The 20,197-nt window shown below is 42.8% G+C and overlaps 1 protein-coding gene across 3 annotated transcripts in view; it reads right to left on the bottom strand.

The window, feature by feature from the left end:
- tbc1d2b (TBC1 domain family, member 2B) overlaps positions 1-20,197 on the bottom strand; it is a 168,255-nt gene that overhangs the window by 115,002 nt on the left and 33,056 nt on the right. For 2 of the 3 annotated variants that reach the window (XM_072553298.1, XM_072553299.1), the window contains exon 2: positions 12,538-12,688. In XM_072553298.1, coding sequence (XP_072409399.1) covers positions 12,538-12,688 — 151 coding nt within the window. Of the gene's footprint in view, positions 1-12,537; positions 12,689-20,197 lie in introns of those variants that run through there. The other variant, XM_072553301.1, reaches the window with a different exon arrangement.

Below are 20,197 nucleotides of genomic sequence, written 5' to 3'. Positions count from 1 at the left end.
CAGTACACCACTAGTAACTGAAATGATCTGTTTTGGGGCCACTGCTGTTTGTCATTTATAAAAATGACCTAGATGAGGGCATAGAAGGATAGGTTTGTAAATTTACAGATGACATGAAGGTCAGTGGAGTTGTGGATAGAGCTGAAGGAGATTGCAGGTTATAGAGGGATATAGATAAGCTGCAGAGCTGGACTGAGAGGTGGCAAATGGAATTTAATGCAGAAAAGTGTGAGGTGATTCACTTTGGAAAGAGCAACAGGAATAAAAAGAGTACTGGGCTAATGGTAAGATTCTTAGTAGTATAGGTGAGCAGAAAGATCTCGGTGTCCATGTACATAGATCCCTGAAAGTTCCCACCCAGGTTGATAGGGTTGTTAAGGCGGCATATGGCTTGTGAGCTTTTATTGGTCAAGCAATTACGTTTCAGAGCCATGAGGTCATACTGCAGCTGTACAAAACTCTGGTGTGGCCACACTTGGAGTGTTGCATACACAGTTATGGTCACCACATTATAGGAAAGACGTTGAAGCTTTGGAAAGATGCAGAGGAGATTTACTAGGATGTTGTCTGGCATGGAGGGAAGGTCTTACGAGGAAAGGTCTTAGGAGGAAAGGCGGAGGGACTGGAGGCTGTTTTCATTAGGGAGGAGGTGGTTGACAGGTGACTTAATAGAGACATACAAGATAATTCCTCTGGGTGCTCCGGTTTCCTCCCACAGTCCAAAGATGTGCAGGTCAGGTGAATTGGCCATGCTAAATTGCCCGTAGTGTTAGGTAAGGGGTAGATGTAGATGTAGATGTAGATGTAGATGTAGATGTAGGGGTATGGGTGAGTTACGCTTCGGCGGGGCGGTGTGGACTTGTTGGGCCGAAGGGCCTGTTTCCACACTGTAAGTAATCTAATAATCAGAGGGTTAGATAGGGTGGACAGGGAGAGCCTTTTTCCAAGAATGGTGATGGCGAGCACGAGGGGGCATAGCTTTAAATTGAGAGGTGATAGATATAGGACAGATGTCAGAGGTAGTTTCTTTACTCAGAGTAGTAAGGGTATGGAATGCTTTGCCTGCAACGGTAGTAGATTTGCCAACTTTAAGTACATTTAAGTCGTCATTGGACAAGCATATGGACGTACATGGGCTTCAGATTGGTATGACAGGTTGGCGCAACATCGAGGGCTGAAGGGCCTGTACTGCACTGTAATGTTCTATGTTCTATATAAGTAGGGTAAAGGGCAATCCCAAGGCATTAGCAGCAAAAGGGTAGCTAGGGAAAAGATATGTCCATTCAAGGACAAAGGATGGAATTTATGCCTGGAACCAGAACACATGGATGAGATGCTTAATGAGTACTTTGTATCAATATCCACTAAGGATAAGGAAATGGATGAAGATTCGATTCAGGAAGGGTATGTTGATATTTCGAGCATGTTGCTATTAAGAACGTTGGGTGTCTTGAAAAACATTTAAGGTGGGCAAGTCCCCAGGCCTTGGTGGGATCTATGCCAGGTTACTGAAGGAGGCAAAGGAGGAGATTGCTGCTGCATTGACAGAGATCTTTGAATCCTCTTTAGCCAAAGATATGGATCCAGCACATTGGCTATTTGCCAATGTTGTTCCTTTGATTAAGGACGGTAACAGGGATAATTTAGAAATTATAGGTAGGTGAGCCTTGGATTAGTGGTTAGAATCTTTTCCAATAATTTTCTTCGGCATAGGATTTACTTGCATGTGCAAAAAAAAAATGGACTTATTAGGGCTGATCAGCATGGCTGAGAGAGGCAGGTCTAGTCTCAAATTTGGTTGGGTTTTTTGAAGTGACGGAGATGATTGAGTGTAGGGCAGTGGCTATTGTCTACATGAATGTTACTAACGCATTTGACAAGTGTGAGGTAGTGCACTTTTTGGGAGATAAAATCAAGGAACATTCAAATACAGAGGGATCTTGGGGCCTAAATCCATAGCTCCTTGAAAGTGGCAACACAAGTGAGTGAATAAGGTGGTAAAGGCAGCATACAGCACGCATGACTTGATCTGTCAGGGATTGAGTACAAACATTGGCAAGTTATGTTGCAAGTGTATTAGACTTTAATCACCTCACATTTGGAGCGCTGTGCACTGTTCTGGTTGCTGCATTATAGTAAGGATGTGGAGGCTTTAAAGGAGGTGCAGAAGAGCTTTACCAGGATGTTGCCTGGATTGGAATACGTTAATTATAAGGGAAGGATGGACAAACTTAAACTATTTTTGCCAGAGCGTCAGATGCTGAAGTGCGACTTGATAGAATAGATAAGATGAGGGCATGGATAGGGTGGATCGTCAGAGACTCTTTGTCAAGGTGGAAATGTCAAATAGTAAGGAGTATAGGTTTAAGGTGAAAATTTAAAGGAGATGTGAGAGGAAAGGTTTTTTTACATAAAAAGGGTAATAGATTCCTGGAATGCACTGCCAAGGAAAGTGATAGACGCAAACATAATAGCAAAGTTTAAACAGGCATTCAGGCAGACACGAACAGATAAAGAATAGGGCAATACAGACCATGTGCAGGCAGATGGGATCAGTTTAGAATGGCATCATGATCAATGTGGAAGTGGTGGGCCAAAGGGCCTGTTCCTGTGCTGTACTGTTATACGTTCCGTTTCATGTTCTATTATAAACTATTAAAAGGCTTTCAGCAAGGAATTGCACCTAAAGCTACTTAAGCTAAGAAAAATGATATTAAGAGTACATTAGCTTGGATAGAGGATTGACTCATTAATAGAAGACACAGATTTGGAATAAGGGGGAGGCATTTTCAGGGTGCAACCTGAAAATGGAATGGAGTGCTACAGAGATCAATTATTTACTATATATATATATATTATATATATATATATTAATGTGGGAAAATGTGAGATCACGGACATTGTCAAGAAAAAAAATTGGATTGAATATTTTTTTTAATTGGGGAAAGTCTGCAGAAAGCAGTTGCACCTAGGATTTGTGGGTTTAGATTCCCTCAGTATGGAAACAGGCCCTTCGGCCCAACAAGTCCACACCAATCCTCCGAGGAATTACCCACCCAGACCCATTCCCCATAATTATCCCTGACTAATGCACCTAACATTATGGGCAATTTAGCATGGCCAATTCACCTGACCTGCACATCTTTGGACAGTGAAACCAGAGCACCCGGAGGAAACCCACAGACACGGGGAGAACATGCAAACTCCACACAGACGTTGCCGGAGGAGAGAATTGAACCCAGGTCCCTGGCGCTGCGAGGCAGCAGTGCTAACCACTGAGCCACCATGCTGTCCTCTCATGCTTCAATCATAAAAACACAGCATACAAATTCAGCACATAATGAGGAAGTCAAATGGAATGCAGGCCTTACTTTCAAAGAGAATGGAGTACATATAACTGCTAAAACTGTACAAGGCACTGCACAGACCACAGTGTGAATAGTTTTGGGCCTCCTATCGAAGGAGGAGTGTACTAGCATTGGAGGCAGACTAGTGTTTCACTAGATTGATCTCAGAGTGAGGGATTTTCTTATGGGTAGGTTGGGTCTGTACTGATTGGAATTTAGAAGAATGAGAGGAAACTTTATTTAAACACACACAATTGACAAGGTAGATGTTGTTAGATTATTTTACTTAGAGTGTGTCTAGGACCAGAGGGCATTAATTGAAAGCAAGGAGTCACCCAGTTATGACAGGGATGAGAAGGAATTTCTTCTCTCAAAAGGATAGTAAATCTGAGAAATTCTTTACTGCAGAGGGCCGTAGAAGCTGTGTCATTAAATATTTTCAAGGTTGAGATACATTTTTAATTAGTAAGGGAATCAACAATTCTAGGGAAATGATGAGTAGAATTGATGATTATCAGATTAGCCATGACCTCACTGAATGATGAGAAAGATTTGATGGGCAGAATGGCCTACTTCAGTTCCTACGTTTGATGGAATCATATAAAAGTGGGGTACTTGTAATAAGAACTCAGACTGAGGAATGCAGGAGGTGATGAGGTGATATAACATGCCTCATTGTTATAGCTGTAAACCTGTCAATAAACAAGAAATGCTTGCCTGATTTGTAGGCTAGGAGCAGATTTCAGTGAAACTTTTTGAAAATGGAAAAAAACGAAATAGACTGGGATCCAAGCTGGCTTTTTACAATGAGATTTGCCTCCTAAAGCCAGAACTGTACTGTAAAGAATTCCACGTCAGCACTCCTAACTTGATTATCCTACAGCAAGAGGCCAAAGAGGGGAAATGAGAATTTTTAACCAAGAAAATGTCAATTACAGTGACTCAGACAACTAACTTCCCTCACTGTGGACAAAAGTACTCCATTACAACCAATTATAGAATTAATATTTTGTTTTCCTAAAGAATGGGATGTTAAGAAAGGGAGGGAAGGAAGTACAAATTAAAATTCATAATAGAAAGCAAATCTGGATATAATGGACTAGCAGTAAAAAGTTCCCATACAAACATGCATAACTAGATCTAATAATGAAGCCAGCTCAAAGCAACCAGCCCTGGCAATTTGTGGGCTAATTATTACACAATACAGGAAAAACAAATTTTTAGACAGACAGAAAATCCAGATTCTTACTGAGCACAAGTGCTGGCACAAGTTACCTTTCAGTCCTTTCTAATCTTCCTCTATTCCAATTCCTTTGCACCTAATAGGTTAGCACTGCTGCCTCACAGCGCCAGGAACCTGAGTTCAATTCCACTCTCGGGTAATTGTGTGGAGTTTGAACATTTTCCCTGTGCCTGCGTGGGTTTTCTCCGGGTGCTCCAGTTTCCTCCCACAGTCCAAAGATGTGCAGGTCAGGTGAATTGGCCATGCTAAATTGCCCATAGTGTTAGGTAAGGGGTATGTGTGGGATACGCTTCGGCGGGTCGGTGTGGACTTGTTGGGCCAAAGGGCCTGTTTCCACACTGTAATGTAATGTAATCTAATCTAAAAAAAAATCCCTGGATACTGGGCAGTTCAGTATGGCCAATCCATGTACCTCACACATCTTTGGACAGTGGGAGGAAACCAGAGCACTGACAAAACCCACAGAGACGTGGGGAGAATGTGCAAGCTCCACAAAGACAACTGCCATAGGGTGGAATTGAACCTGGGGCACTGGTGCTGAGAGGCAGCAGTGCTAACCACTGAGCCACTGTGCCACCCAACAGGAAGAATTCAAAGAATTGAAGAAATGGAAAGGAAACAACTCATTAATCCTAAAGTCCAGTCTAGCGCCATTGAACTGTTTCTTGTCTGTCGTTACGACTGTTTGTGAAAGGGGAATTTAAGGGGCAGAGTTTAAGTTACACAGTTACAAGACAGCATTTTTTTGTTTCTAATTTGCTACTGGTTAAACACAATTTGCTCAGAATAAACAGCTATTTTCTGGTCAAGTACAGAAAACTGTTGTTTTCCTTTAACCTGAGAAACTTTGGACAGCTTATCACATTAGCAATGATGCTAGGGACTTGATTTCCATCTTGATTTTGTAATCCTCTATGAAGTCACCCCTAAGCCTCCAACTGCTCTGAAGTTTCAAGGAAAACAGTAGCTCAGTAGTTATGCATGTAGTGATCTAGTAACTCGAGAATGTTTAACTTATGCTAGATGGAACTTAGTCCAAACATAGAATATCGCAGGGTAGGGTCTTACAAGAAGGAACTAATAAGATGGCTGATGCATTGATTTTAATTTTTCAAAATTTCCTAAATTCAGGGAAGGAGCTATTTGAATGGAAAATAGCAAATGCAATTTGATTATTCAAAAGAGGACAGAGAAAGAAAGAAAGCTACAGGACAGTTAGCTTCACACCTCTTATTGCAAAAAGATTAAAAGCAATTAAATAAGGATTCAAATGTATGGCTAATCAATTGGGTAGCACAGTGGTTAGCACTGCTGCCTCACAGCGCCAGAGACCAGGGTTCAATTCCCGCCTTGAGCGACTGGCTGCGTGGAGTTTGCACATTTTCCTCATGTCTGCGTGGGTTTCCTCCCACAGTCAAAAATGTTCAGGTTAGGTGAATTGGGCATGCTAAATTGTCCGTAGTTTTAGGTGAAGGGGTAAATGTAGGGGAATGGGTCTGGGTGGATTGCGCTTCGGCGGGTCAGTGTGGACTTGTTGGGCCAAAGGGCCTGTTTCCACACTAAGTAATCTAATCTGTTGGGGTTCTTTGAAGTAACATGGCATGGAAAAAGCATTACCAGTAGATGTACTGTACAGTAGACCTCCCCATACTCTCAGGGGATATGTTCCAAGACCTATTGCGGAAGCCCAAAACCACAGATAGAAGTGAATCCATTCATTTCAATGGGAAATTTACCTTCCCAGCAGCCTCTTGGTCCCTGGTTCCAGGAGGTTCCCCATAATATGTTACTGCCGTAGTAAACCGCAGGTAACTGAAACTGCAGAAAACGTTTCTGCACATTCGGGGTTTGCCCTGTACTTAGGTTTCCAGAAGGCATTTGATAAGGTGATATGACAGTACTACTCAACAGCACTCAGGTTGGGTTTCATCAGGGTCACTAAGCTCCTGACTTTAAATTAAACAAGGACAAAAAAGTTGAATTCCACAGAGATGAAGTGACAGCGATTGTCCTTGACATCATGGCTACATTCGACAGAGTGAGGCATCAAGGAGCCCTGGCAACACTGCGGTTGGAATCATACCTGGCACATAGGAAGATGGTTGCAGTTGTCAGAGGTCAGTCATCACAAGTTCAAGCCACCTCTGCAGGAGACCCTCAAGGTAGCTGTAGTTCTGTACATGCCAATTTGCATACCAATGTACTCCTAACAGTTTCTTCCAGTTTCAGAAGCCACATCCATGCATAGACAGCAAATGACCATGCAGCAGAAACAAAGAATTAAAGGGAACATTGAATGTGGGGTTACCAATGACCAGAATCTGAAATGGACTAACTATATAAATACTGAGAAACTCACTTTCTGACTCTCAGAGCCTGCCCGCCTCCGACAAGGCATACATAAATAAAATGACCCACTTGCCTAAAGAAGCTTGACATCGTTCAGGACTAAGCAGCCTGCCTGATTGATAGCACAAAGGTTCACTCCCTACACCAATGTTCAGTACGCCTTCTAGGGGATGCACCGCAGAAATTCACCAAAGCTCATTCCAAACATTCCTCACAACCATTAGCATTTCCAAGGATAAGTGCAGAAGAGATATGCGAACACCAACACCTGCAAGATTGCCTCCATGCCATTCACCATTCAGATTTGGAAATATATCATCATTCCTGGCTCAAAATCCTGGAACTCCCTCCCTAGTGATGTACCTACAAGCAAATGGACTGCAGCAGTTCAAGGAGGCAGCTCATGACCTCCTTTTCTAGTTCAACTTGGGATGGACAACATATGCTCACAGAGTCAGCGATGCCCACATCACTGGAATAATTTTTTTTAGGAATGCGGCCATCCCTAATTGCCAGAGTCGGTCACATTGCTGGTGGTTCTGGAGTCACCAGCTTTTATTCTCTGACAATCGACAGTGGTCATCATTTTAGACTTAATTTTTTTTTAAATTCAAATTCCACGATCTGCCATGACAAGATTTGAACCCCTACCCCAAAAGGATCTCTGGATAAATAGTCTACTGATAATAATACTGACTATCATCTCCAATGAAACATCAAAGATCACTACCTGAGAACCTCACAGAAAAGGCTAATATTGGTAAGAGTAAAGGTTTGCCTGGCTAAATGGATCTTTTTAAAGGTTTACAATATATAATGCATAGTGTGCTACACTGGTTAGTGTTGGGACCTCAATGTTTTACAACTTATCTAAATGCCTGATGAAGAGATTGAAGGTATGGTTCCTAAGTTATTCATGGCACAACAGCAGATAGGAAAGTAAGTTGTGAAAAGTAATAAGCAGACTATAAATTAATATAGACAGGTGAAGTGACTGGGCAAAGATCTGGCAAATGGAGGATAATGGGAGTGGATGTGAAATTGTCCATTTTGGCAGGTAGCTTACAGAAGTATATTACCTAAATAATGAAAGATCGCAGATCTCAGATCTGGGTGTCCAAGCACATGGATCAAAAAGGGTTAGTATGCAGGTACAGCAAATTGCAAAGGGAGTTGAATGTATGTAACTTATGCTTTACTAATTTCATCATCAAAAATATATCAGACTACTTCTTACAGTGTCAGTCCCCTTACTCCAGGGCCGAATTGCCTCACCTGCATTTACGAATAATTGGAACTGTGCACAGGCTTATAAAGGAAAATGTTGGATCGGCTATGAACTAGCTTTAGACTAATGTGGGAAACAGAAAATTCTGAAGGGTTATGAAAAACTGCATAGGAAGAATTGTACCATAGCAAGAAATATCAAGAACTAGAGGGTTAATGTTTAAAAATAAGGGGTCACCCATTTAAAACAGACAGAAGTAGACATTTTCCCTGACAAGCTCATGACTCTTTGGAATGTTTTCTTAACAAGCTGCAGAAGCAGAGACTGAATAAGGCACAGGTGAATGCATTCTTGATAAACAAGGGATGAAAGGTTACCAGGAATAGGTGGAAATGTTCAATAATTAGATCAGTCTTAATAAGTGAGGTAGCAGGCTCGAAGCAGCCAGTTGGTTACACCCACTCCTAATTCACACGTACATCAACGATTCCCTTTGTGGAAAGGTTGCAAGCTTGGTGTATCACAGGTCGAAACTCGTGGTATCCCAACAGACAGGTTATTAAGAGTCGCTTTAAAAATGGGAACCTCACAACAACTTAGCTCCCAAGTTATAGTGCAGCAAGGTAAACAGAATCTTTAATCCCGAAAGATCATTTTAATGACAGTTGAAAATTTATATTGAAAGCCAAGAGCAATTATTTTTAAACCTGCAGCTCGCAGAATGGATTGAAAGTATTTCATCTTCAAGATTAGAGTGGTGCTGGAAAAGCACAGCAGGTCAGGCAGCATCAGAGGAGCAGGAGAGTCAACGTTTCAGGCAAAAGCCCTTCATTGGGAAGGGCTTTCATCTTCAATCTAATTGTAGTTTCCAGAGAGCAAGGGGCTGAGATTTTCCAACTTCCAGAGTGAGGATGCAGCATCCTGGTTTGGAGGAGAGAAAAGAAAGCAGCCAGGCCATACTAATCTTTCCTGTATTGTTCCAATTTCAGTACATCAGTCATAGATTCATAGTCATGGAGTAATAGAGCATGGAAGCACACTTCAGTCCAATGCGTCCACGCAAAACAGTTTTTCCCAAACTAAACTAGACCCATGTTCCTGTATTTGGCCCAAATCTTTCTAACATTTCCTATTTATGTACCTGTCCAAATGTCTTAAATGTTGTAAGTATATTTGCATCCACCACTTCCTCTGGCAGTTCATTCCACATGCAAACCACTGTGTAGAAAAAGTTGCCCCATAGGCCCCTTTTAAATCCTTTCCCTCTCACTTTAAAAATATGCCCTCTAGTTCTGAAATCCCATAGCCTAGGGAAAAGACGTTTGCTATGCACCTTATCTGTGCCCCTCATGATTTTATAAGCCTCTATAAAGATCACCCCTCACCTCCTACGCTCCAGTGAAACATCCTAGCCTCTCCTTATTACTCAAACCTCTCCCACACCCCCATCCAGCCCCAGCAACATCCTGGCAAATCTCTTCAGAACCCTCTTTAATGTAATAATATCCTTTTTACAGCAAGGCAACCATGTACTCCAAAAGTGGCTTAATCAATGGCTGGGAGAAAGTGAGGACTGCAGATGTGGAGATCAGAGTCCAAGTGTGGTGCTTCAAAAGCAAAGCCAGTCAAGCAGCATTTAAGGAGCAGGAGAATCTACGTTTCAGGTATGAGCCTTTCATCAGCAATGTGGGGGGTGGGAAGAGGGCTAAGAAAAATACGAGGGTGGGGGTAGGGTAAGGTACCTGGGAAACCGATAAGTCGATGCAGGTGATCAGTCGGAGGGGAGAGTGGAGCAGATAGGTGGAAAGGAAGATTGCAGGTAGGACAGTTCAAGAGGGCAGTGCCGAGTTGGGAGGTTGGATCTGGGATTAGGTAAATGGATGGGAGATGCTGAAACTGGTGAAGTCAAGGTTGATGCCATGTAGATGGAGGGTCCCAAGGCAGACGATGAGGCGTTCTTCCTCCAGGCAACAGGTGGCTTGGATTTGGCAGCGGAAGTGACTCAGGACTTGCATGTCCTTGGCAGAATGGGAGGGGGAGTTGAAGTGGTCAACCACAGGGCAGTGGGTTGGTTTGGTGTGTGTATCACAGATGTTCTCTGAAACATTCTGTAAACTGGTGACCTGTCTCCCCAGTGTACAGGAGACGACAGAGAGCAACGAACACAGTAGATGAGGTGTTTGGATGCGCAGGAAAATCTCTGCCGGGTGTGAAAGGATCCTTTGTGGTCTTGGATGGAAGTGAGGATGTGGGCGCAGGTTTTACACCACCTTCAGTGGCAAGGAAAAGTGCCGGGAGTGGAGAGAGGGTTGATAGGGTCGTGGACCAAACAAGGGAGTCGCAGAGGGAATAACCTCTGCGGGATGTCGATAAGGGTGTGGAGGGAAGTATAGTTGTGATGCATTGTATCCGGAGGTTGAATCGAATTGAATTTATTGCCATATGTACCAAGGCACAGTGAGAGGCTTCGCCTTGCGAGCAAAACAGGGAGAAAGTGTTAAGCAGCATAGATAGTAAAAAATAGGTAAACAGCAACAAAAACAAAAACACAGGTACAGGCAAACCCTAAGAGTTTGAGAGTCTGCTCAGTATTCTAACAGCAGTAGGGTAGAAACTGTTGCAAAACTGGCTGATGCGTGTGTTCAGGCTTCGGTACCTTCTCCCCAATGGTAGAGGTTGTAGAAAAACATTGCCAGGATGGGATGGATCTTTAAGAATACTAGCGTCCTTTCCTTTATAGGGGCCATGTTAAATGGATTCTATAGATGGAATTTGGCCTGATTGTTGGTGAGGTGGAAGGTGAGGACAGGAAGGGATGTTGCAGTTGAAGGGATGGGGTTCAAGGACAGAAGTGCAGGAAGTGGAGGAGATGCACTGGAGGGCATTGTTGGATGCGTGGGAGGGGAAATTGCGGTCCTTGAAATAGGAGGCCAATTGGAATGTTTAAAGTGGAATTGCACCTCCTGGGAGCAAGTGTGGCAGAGGTGGAGCAATTGGGAATAAGGGATTATGATTTTACAAGAGGAGAAGTGGGAGGAGGTGTAGTCCAGGTAGCCGGGAGTCAGTGGGCGTTGAAGTAGATGTCTATATTGAATCAGTCACCAGAGATGGAGACGGATAGGTTCCGAAAGGAGAGGAAGGTGTCCGAGATGGTCCAGGTGAACTTAACAGAGTGGAATGTGTTCATTAAGTTGATGAACTATTCAACCTTCTTGTGGGGGCACAAGGTAGCACCGATACAGTCATCAGCGTAGCAGAGGAAAAGGTGGGGATGGGGCCAGCATAGCTGCAGAACATGGACGGTTCCATGTATCCGAAGAGGCAGGCATAGCTGGGGCCCATGCGAGTGCCCACAGCTACCCCCTTGGTTTGAAGGGAATGGGAGGATTCAAAGGAGAAGTTGTTGATGTGAGGACCAGTTCCATCAGTCAAATCAGTGTGTTGGTGGAGGGGTACTGGTTGGGTCAGTGGGACAGAAAGAAACTGAGGGCTTGGAGACCTGTACCATGGGGGACCGGCGTGTATAGGGACTGGATATCCATGGTGAAGATGAGGTGTTTGGGCAGTAGGGGGGGCAGCAGGGAAACAAAAGTCATGGTGGAGGTGGAGGGCGTGGGTGGTGTCTCAAATGCATGCGGGGAGTTCCTGTACCAAGAGGGACAGGACAGTGTCAAGATGTGAGGACATGAGTTCGGTGGGGCAGGAGCAGGCGAAGATGATGGGTTGACCGGGGCAGTCAAGTTTGTGAAATTTGGGTAGGAGGTCAAGCCAGGCAGTGCGGGTTTCCGGGACTATAAAGTTGGAGGTTGTGAGTGGGAGATCCCCTGAGGTGATGAGGTTGTGGATGATCTAGAAGATGATGGTTTGGTAATTAGAGGGGAGGTCATGGTCAAGGGGTCGGTACAGCACCTGGCTTCAGTGGTGTAGAGGTCCATGTCTGTAGAAGAGCAACATGAAGTCCCAACTCCTGTACTTTATCTCAGCAGTGAAAGCAAGCATGCTAAACACCTTCTTATCCATCATGTCTACCTGCGATACAATTTTCAATGTACTGCCAAAGCAAGCAGATGTTTGTGTTACTAACTTCCAACCGGAAGGTTACACCCTAATAAAAACGCTCACGTTGGGACAAGGGCAATCGGATTTCCCGTTGCCCTTGGTTAAATAGCTTATCAAAATTTGAGGCTCAGATATTGTCTATGATAATTGGGTGGCTGTTATTTTTTTGAAATGCATTTTTACAAATTAGTTTTTTTAAAAAACCCTGAACAATATTTCAGCAAAACAAATTATGTCATGCACAAAAAGGTAACATTTTGCAATTTGGAAACAAACAAATCTCTGTTGGAACTGACTTTTTCAGGACTTACCTACATCTTTAGCAACTAGACCAGTAGTTGAACAAGGGAGTGGGGGTGATACTTGATTATCCTTTGATCCAGCTGTACCATTATTACGAAATTCCCACCTCTTCTGCTGCAATTCTTGTAGCCAGTATCTCATTGCTTGTGCACTGGGAGCCTGTCGCAATGCAAAACAAAATTATAAAACACAAACAGTACATTTTTTTGACAAGTTGAAGCAACCAAAGATTATTTGTGGTCTTGCTAGCTTTTAGAGATGAAATAGATGTATAAATAATTGTAGATTGATTGGGAATTCAGATGAGACATTAACTTGATCTCCTATGTATGGAGTAGACAGAAACTGGGCTTGTTGAGTTTGACATGTATCTCTGCAAATAAATGCTGATAGACTGTAAAGACTAGCCTCCTCTTCAATCCTTGATAAGGAGGGGCCGAAGTGGTAGCAATGGCTTCACCACCGCTGAACCCAGGTGCCAATTCATGGACACCACCTCCTTACCAGCCCCTTGACCAAGGCCTCACCTCTCATGACCAAACCATCATCTCCTAGACCATCCACAACCTCATCACCTCAGGGAATCTCCTACGCACAACCTCCAACATCAGTTCCGGAAACCTGCATTACCCAGTTCTATCTACTACCCAAAATTCACAAACTTGACTGCCCTGGTCAACCCATTGTCTCCGCCTGCTCCACTAAGCAAGGCACCGTCACAGGGCTGACAGACACGCTGGCTAATCTCATGGACCAGCCACTATTTTCAAGTCAATATTGGCAAATGTTCCACATATGACCACTTTTCTGGACAGGATGTACAAGGTTGATTATTGGCGATGGTGCACTGACAGGACGCAAAACCAGTCTCCTTCAAAGTGTTTTTCTACACTTGATGTAAGTTATTGATAGCTTCCATAATTGGTCATCTTTATGTCAGGTATAAGGAAATGTTGGATTGGTTTTAAAATATATTGCCTTTCCAAAGTATAAAATACTCTAATGTTGTGATACAAATAAGTCACATGTGTTTGATGAATTCAGAAGTCCAAGGTTCAAATCCAAACATCAGACAGACCCCCCCCCGCCACCCTACAGCTCTGAATCCGGCTTGACATGCATCAAGATACTCAATCTTCGGCACGGCTGACCATTCATATTATTCAAGAATCAAGGGAGCCCACCAAATCTTACTGGTCAAACTAGAATAAAAGATGGTTCTGGCAAAAAAGTAACATGGGTGCTACGGCCTGTCAGAACATTAATCAGCTGGTGAAACTTTACTTCTGTCTATACTCCCCTCAATTTCTTCACAATGGACTTCAGAGGGTGCTTTTAAAACAAAACCCAGTAATCTGAGCATTCTAACTAAGATGACAAACACTGCACACACCGGTTGCCATGATCTTTACGAAGTGATGTTATCAAAAAAACGTACAAGCTAAGTCGACTGTTTAAGACACATCTGGAATTTTACATTTCAATCTCTTAAAAGAAACATCAAAATTCATTAAAAATCTGATCACATGTCACTACAAGAGAACTGCTGGATAGCTGGTTCAAATCCCACATCATCCAGTGATGTGCAATGACACCTCTGAACAGGTTGATAAGAAAAATAATGGTGCGTGCTAACACAGGATGTTGATTTAATATAATGTCAGCAACACTTATTTACTTTTGTGGTTTAATGGAGTCTGTTGCACTGTGCTGCCCCCCCGCTTATCAGAAGTTATGGTACTTTTGCCCAAGTGAAGTTTTAACGCTTGATTTCTTAGAACTGCAACAAAATATTTCACACCAGATTGGTTTGTTTTCTCAGAGTTAGCAAGTTGCCATTGACACAACTTTCCACATTTCAAAATAGAGCACAAATATTTACCCGAGATGAGGTTGACCAATTGTAGCGATTTTCACAGGTTTGAAAAAGATACAGAGAAAGGCCAGGGATCAGGAACTTACATATCATAGAATTAAAGAGAAAGTCACTGAACAGTTCAAGGTGTAATAATGGTGGGGCCTGAACGTTTTACAATTCATGAAACAGACTGGATGAGGCAAAAAGCGTTGTTGCCAAATTTACAAATGACATGAAGATAGTGAGGAAAGTAAATTGTGAAGAGGGTATAAAGGAAGCTACAAAGGGACATGAAAGTTTTACATGGCATGACAATTTGTACTTTCCACTAAGGTTTCATGATTCTGGGAATATGATACTTTGCATTCTGCTCGCCTAAAGTTTATGGTAAAGATTTTTTGATAATCACAAAATTTAACTATGAAAGCACAATATGCCTGGTGAAAGTAGTTTGAGGCAGTCACCAGGATCAAATTTAGCGCTCTTCAGACTCAGTTTTCCATTGGGCAGCAATGGTTAGCGTTGCTGCCTCAGTGTCAGGAGGCTGAGTTCAATTCCACCCTCAGATGGCTGTCTGTGTAGAGTCTGCATAGTCTCCCAGTGTCTGCATGGGTTTCTTTTGGGTGGTCCGGTTTCCTCCCACATTCCAAAAATATGCAGGTTAAGTGGAGTGGCTATGCTAAATTGCCAAGTGCATGCAGGGATGTTTCAGTTAGATGGATTAGCCATGAGAAATGCAGGATTTACAGGATAGGATAGGGTGTGGGAGTGGGTGGGATGCTCTTCAGAGGGTCAGTGTGGACTCGATGGGCCTGATGGCCTATTTCCCTACTGTAGGGATTCTATGAGAGGAGTCCATTGCTCCCTAAAAATTCAACTACAGGTACTTCTCCTGTAACACTGTAGTTGTGTTCTCATTCGACACGTTATAGAAAATTGTGCATTTGAAATAATGGGGCCTATGGGAAAATATCAGTAAAAATAGAAATAAAAATAGTCGTTAGCCTATCACATAGGAGTGGACAGTCTTAAGCAAATTTTGACCTGTTGTATGGAACAATATAGTGCAATCATCAGAACTTTTAACTGATTACTCTTGATTGGCTGCACTATCTTCTAGCCAGTCTTCTATTCCCATCCAATGATAACATTACACAAATCAGATTCCAGAATGAAACCTGCCTTGACAGGTCAAGGGCTGAATCTTAATTTCTTCGCTAAGGGTCAGTTTTGTCAGATTTTTTAAAATAGGGTTCCACATTGTGTTGCTTGAGGACTTCTATCATCTTATTTTACAAAACCTGCCTTGGCCTGCCTTTATTGACTGTCCCTAATTGTTTGAGTCAACAATACTGCTATGGGTCTGGAGTCACATGTGGGCTATATTAGATAAATATGGCAGTTTCCTTCCTGTATGAAAGCCAGCAACACCCTCATTCCATAAAGAATAAAAACAGTTGGAACTATATCACAGATCCTTCACTATGGAAGAGTCAAAATTCCAAAATACCCTCCCTAATGGTACTGTGCCCCTAAACCACACTGACTGGAGCTGTTCAAGAACAATTATGGATGGGCAATAATTGCTGGCCTTATCAAGGATGCACATATCCAGTGAATGAAAACCACTTGAACAAGTGCTCCATGTCTTTTGTTTATGTATGATTTCAATCTTTCCAAAGACAGGCCAAGTTAATACCAAGTGAAGGTTTTGGTTAACCCATGTTAACTATTATCAGATTCTTTTTGTTTAATTAATACAATGTAATTTCCAAGTGAGAAGCAATAAGCATGATATGTTATTCCATATAATGGGTCATCTGCATCGTTTTGGAGCCTAATCTTTCAACAGACAACCTGCTCAAAGATATCTTAGATAGATCTGTGACCTACTGCATTCTGGATTGTTCAGTCAAAAACCAAAAGTTATCTATTTAAACCCCATTAGTATAAGGTCTACCAGAATACGGAATAAAATTGACTTCAATTCAGTAACCTATTTAACAAAGAGAAAGCAATATCAAAGTTGGTTCATTTATTTCAACCATCTACTCATGTGCTATGATCCAGTGAAAGATCCAAGGGACTTACTAGGAGAATAAAGTTTCAAGATTCCACAGTTTTGAACCAACAATAAACTTTGTTCAACATTGGCACAGTGGTAATACGATCTACACTGCAAAACTTCATTCTAACACCAGAACACCCACACTGCATATCAAATCAAATGTAACAACAGATCCCAGAATTTTCTCATCAACTTCCCCAGATGTTACTATGTGGTGGGTTGTCAAATCTCATTAAACTTCATAATTCTACATTTTCAATGATCTGCCCTTCAAAGTCCCTGCTTCGTGACAGACTGCCTCAATGACTGCTCCCATTCTGGTTGATCACTTTCCAGGGGCTAAGCCTCCCTGAACTCCAAAACTGCATTCAGTACTCACTCACAAGCACAACTCCAGCTCAGCAGTAAAAACTTGACATCACTGAGTTATTCCTGCCTCTGCTTTTACCACTAAGTTCCAATCTTGTTCAGATACTGCTTCTGCATTTTTCAACCCTCCCACTCCTAGCTATACTGAACCATAAGTGGCACATCATTTCTTCCAAGCCCCCATAGCTTTTCTGGAGCCTCAATTCGAACACTAAATCGTACAAATTCTTCCTGAGTTCTAACAGCACAGAATACACAAACTGCTCTCAACCAATATGGAACACACGTAGTTCAGTTGTCTTCCCCATAGTATAGCTAAAAGCATGTTAACATGGAGTTTCCTTCTCTTACCCTCTCTCACAATACTCACTAACTTTTCATCTCATTGTCCCTCTGAACTTCTTTTCAGCGACCCTTGAACTGTCACATAACCTATTGAAAACCTTGCACCTAGCTACACCTCATCTCTGGGCAGAGGTGCAAATAACTAATACTTTCAAACAGTGAAATGTAACATTCCCTTGTACTCTGAAATGTTACAGTATCACAGAATGTTGGCATTTCCAGGACAAAGTTCACTTATAAAAAAAAGAAAAAAAAAATCACACATCTTGGAACTCAGTGGCCAACCTAAATGAGTATGCCACTACCATTACAGAATTCATGAGTAAGCATGTTCGGTTGCGTGCTGAAGTTAATCCAAATGTTCCCCAACTGGCAACCATGGATGAACCAGCAGACCCACTACTGAAGTCCAGGTCTGAAGTGTTCAAGTCAGACAACCCTGACCTATATAGGAAATCCAGCTACGACCTTCATGAGGCCATCAGAGACGCCAAGGGGCAATACCAAACTTAATGGTGAGGTCCTAGGGAGTGTTGCTGAATAAAGAGACCGTGAAGTGCAGGTTCATAGGTCCTTGAAAGTGGAGTCACAGGTAGATAGGATAGTGAAGAAGGCGTTTGGTATGCTTTCCTTTATTGGTCAGAGTATGGAGTACAAGAGTTGGGAGGTCACGTTGCAGCTGTACAGTACATTGGTTAGGCCACTGTTGGAATATTGCGTGCAATGCTGGTCTCCTTCCTACCGAAAAGATGTTGTGAAACTTGAAAGGGTTCAGAAAAGATTTACAAGGATGTGGCCAGGGTTGGAGGATCTGAACTACAGGGAGGGGCTGAACAGGCTGGGGCTTTTTCCCTGCAGCGTCGGAGGCTGAGGGGTGACCTTTCGAGGTTTACAAAATTATGACAGGCATGGATAGGATAAATAGATAAAGTCTTTTCCCTGGGGTCGGGGAGTCCAGAACTAGAGGGCATAGGTTTAGGGTGAGAGGGGAAAGATATAAAAGAGACCTGAGGGGCAACTTTTTCATGCAGAGGGTGGTACGTGTATGGAATGAGCTGCCAGAGGATGTGGTGGAGGCTGGTACAATTGCAACATTTAAGAGGCATTTGGATGGGTATATGAATAGGAAGGGTTTGGAGGGATATGGGCCAGGTGCTGGCAGGTGGGACTAGATTGGGTTGGGATATCTGGTCGGCATAGACAGGTTGGACCGAAGGGTCTGTTTCCATGCTGTACATCTCTATGACTCTAAAATGTTGCCCCTTAGGTCCTTCTAAATCTTCCTATTCTCACCTGAAAACTATGCCCTCTAATTTTGGGCTCCCAAACCCCATCAAAAAGGCCTTGGCTACTCACCCTATCCATGATTTTATAAGCCTCTCTAAAGGTCATCCCTCAGCCTCCGAAGCTCTAGGGAAAATAGCCCCAGACTATGCAGCCTTTCCCTACAGTTCAAATCCTCCAACCATGGGAACATCATTCTAAATCTTTTCTGAACCTTTTCAAGTTTCACAATATCCTTTCTATAGCAGGGGGACCAGAATTGCACGCGTTATTCCAAAAGAGGCCGAACGAATATTCCGTACAGCTGCAACATGACCTCCCAACTTCTATACTGAACGCTGTGACCAATAAAGGCAAGCATAGCAAACACCACCTTCACTATCCTATCTACCTCAATTCCATTTTCAAAGGAACTATGAAATTGCACTCCTTGGTCTCTTTGTTCAGCAACACTTCCCAGGACCTAACCATTAAGTGTCTTGATTTGCCTTTGCAAAATGCAGCACCTCACATTTATCTAAATCTGCCACTCCTCGGCCCACTATAGTCTGAGGTAACCTTCTTCACTGTCCACTTCATCTCCAATTTTGGGGTCATCTGAAAATTTTGTATTTTGCATCAGAGTTTACTATGGAGAAGGATATTGAGGATCGAGACCGTGGGGAAATAAATAGTGACGCCTTAAAAATGTCCATATTGTAGAGGAGGAGGTTTCACATCCAAATCATTTATGTAAATGACGAAAAGCAGTAGACTCAGCACTGAACCTCATGGTATACCACCGATCACAGGTCTCCAACCTGAAAAACAACCCTCCACCTGGCTATTCTTCCCGTATTCCACGTGATCTAATAAGTCAACCATGAGGAACCTTGCCAAACACTTTACCGAAGTCCATATAGATCATGAGACGAGATTAAAGTGGCGCTGGAAAAGCATAGCAGGTCAGGCAACATCCGAGGGCCGACGTTTCAGGCAAAAGCCCTTCATCAGGATGCATACAGATCCTGTCCACTGCTCTGCCCTCAATAGTCTTCGATACTTCTTCAAAAAAACTCGATTGAGTTAGTGAGACACAATTTCCCACGCACATCCCTAATCAGTCCTTGCCTTTCCAAATACATGTAAATCCCATTCCTCAGGATTCCCTCCAATAACTTTCCAACCACTGATGTCAGTTCACCAGTCTAATTCCTTGGCTTTTCCTTACCATCTTACTTAAATAGTGACACCATGTTATCCAATCTTCATTCTTCCGGCACCTCATCTGTGGCTATCCAGGATACAAATATCTGTGCAAGGGGTCCAGCAATCTTCCCTTGCTTCCACCAGAGTTCAGGATACTCCTGATCAGGTGCCAGGGATTTATCCACCTTCTTGCATTTTAAGACATTCAGCACCTCCTCCTCTACAATATAGACATTTTTAAGGCGTCACTATTTATTTCCCCACGGTCTCGATCCTCAATATCCTTCTCCATAGTAAACTCTGATGCAAAATACTCATTTACGTACCTCCCCAATTTCCTTCAGTTCCATACGTATAAGGCCTTGCTGATCTTCTAAAGACCCTATTCTCTCCCTGGTTACCCTTTTGTCCTTAACGTATTTGTAGAATCCCTTTGGATTCTCCTTAACCCTATTTGCCAAAACTATCTCCTCTTTTTGCCCTCCTGAAGTCCTCATCTGCTTCAAGAAGACCTGCATCATCCTTGTGCCAAAGAAAAATCATGCAGTGTGCCTCG

The sequence above is a fragment of the Chiloscyllium punctatum genome, chromosome 33 (genome assembly GCF_047496795.1).
Source record: "Chiloscyllium punctatum isolate Juve2018m chromosome 33, sChiPun1.3, whole genome shotgun sequence".
Lineage (NCBI taxonomy): Eukaryota > Metazoa > Chordata > Chondrichthyes > Orectolobiformes > Hemiscylliidae > Chiloscyllium > Chiloscyllium punctatum.
The sequence above is the reverse complement of the archived record's forward strand: the minus strand, read 5'-3'. Positions and strand labels throughout refer to the sequence as shown.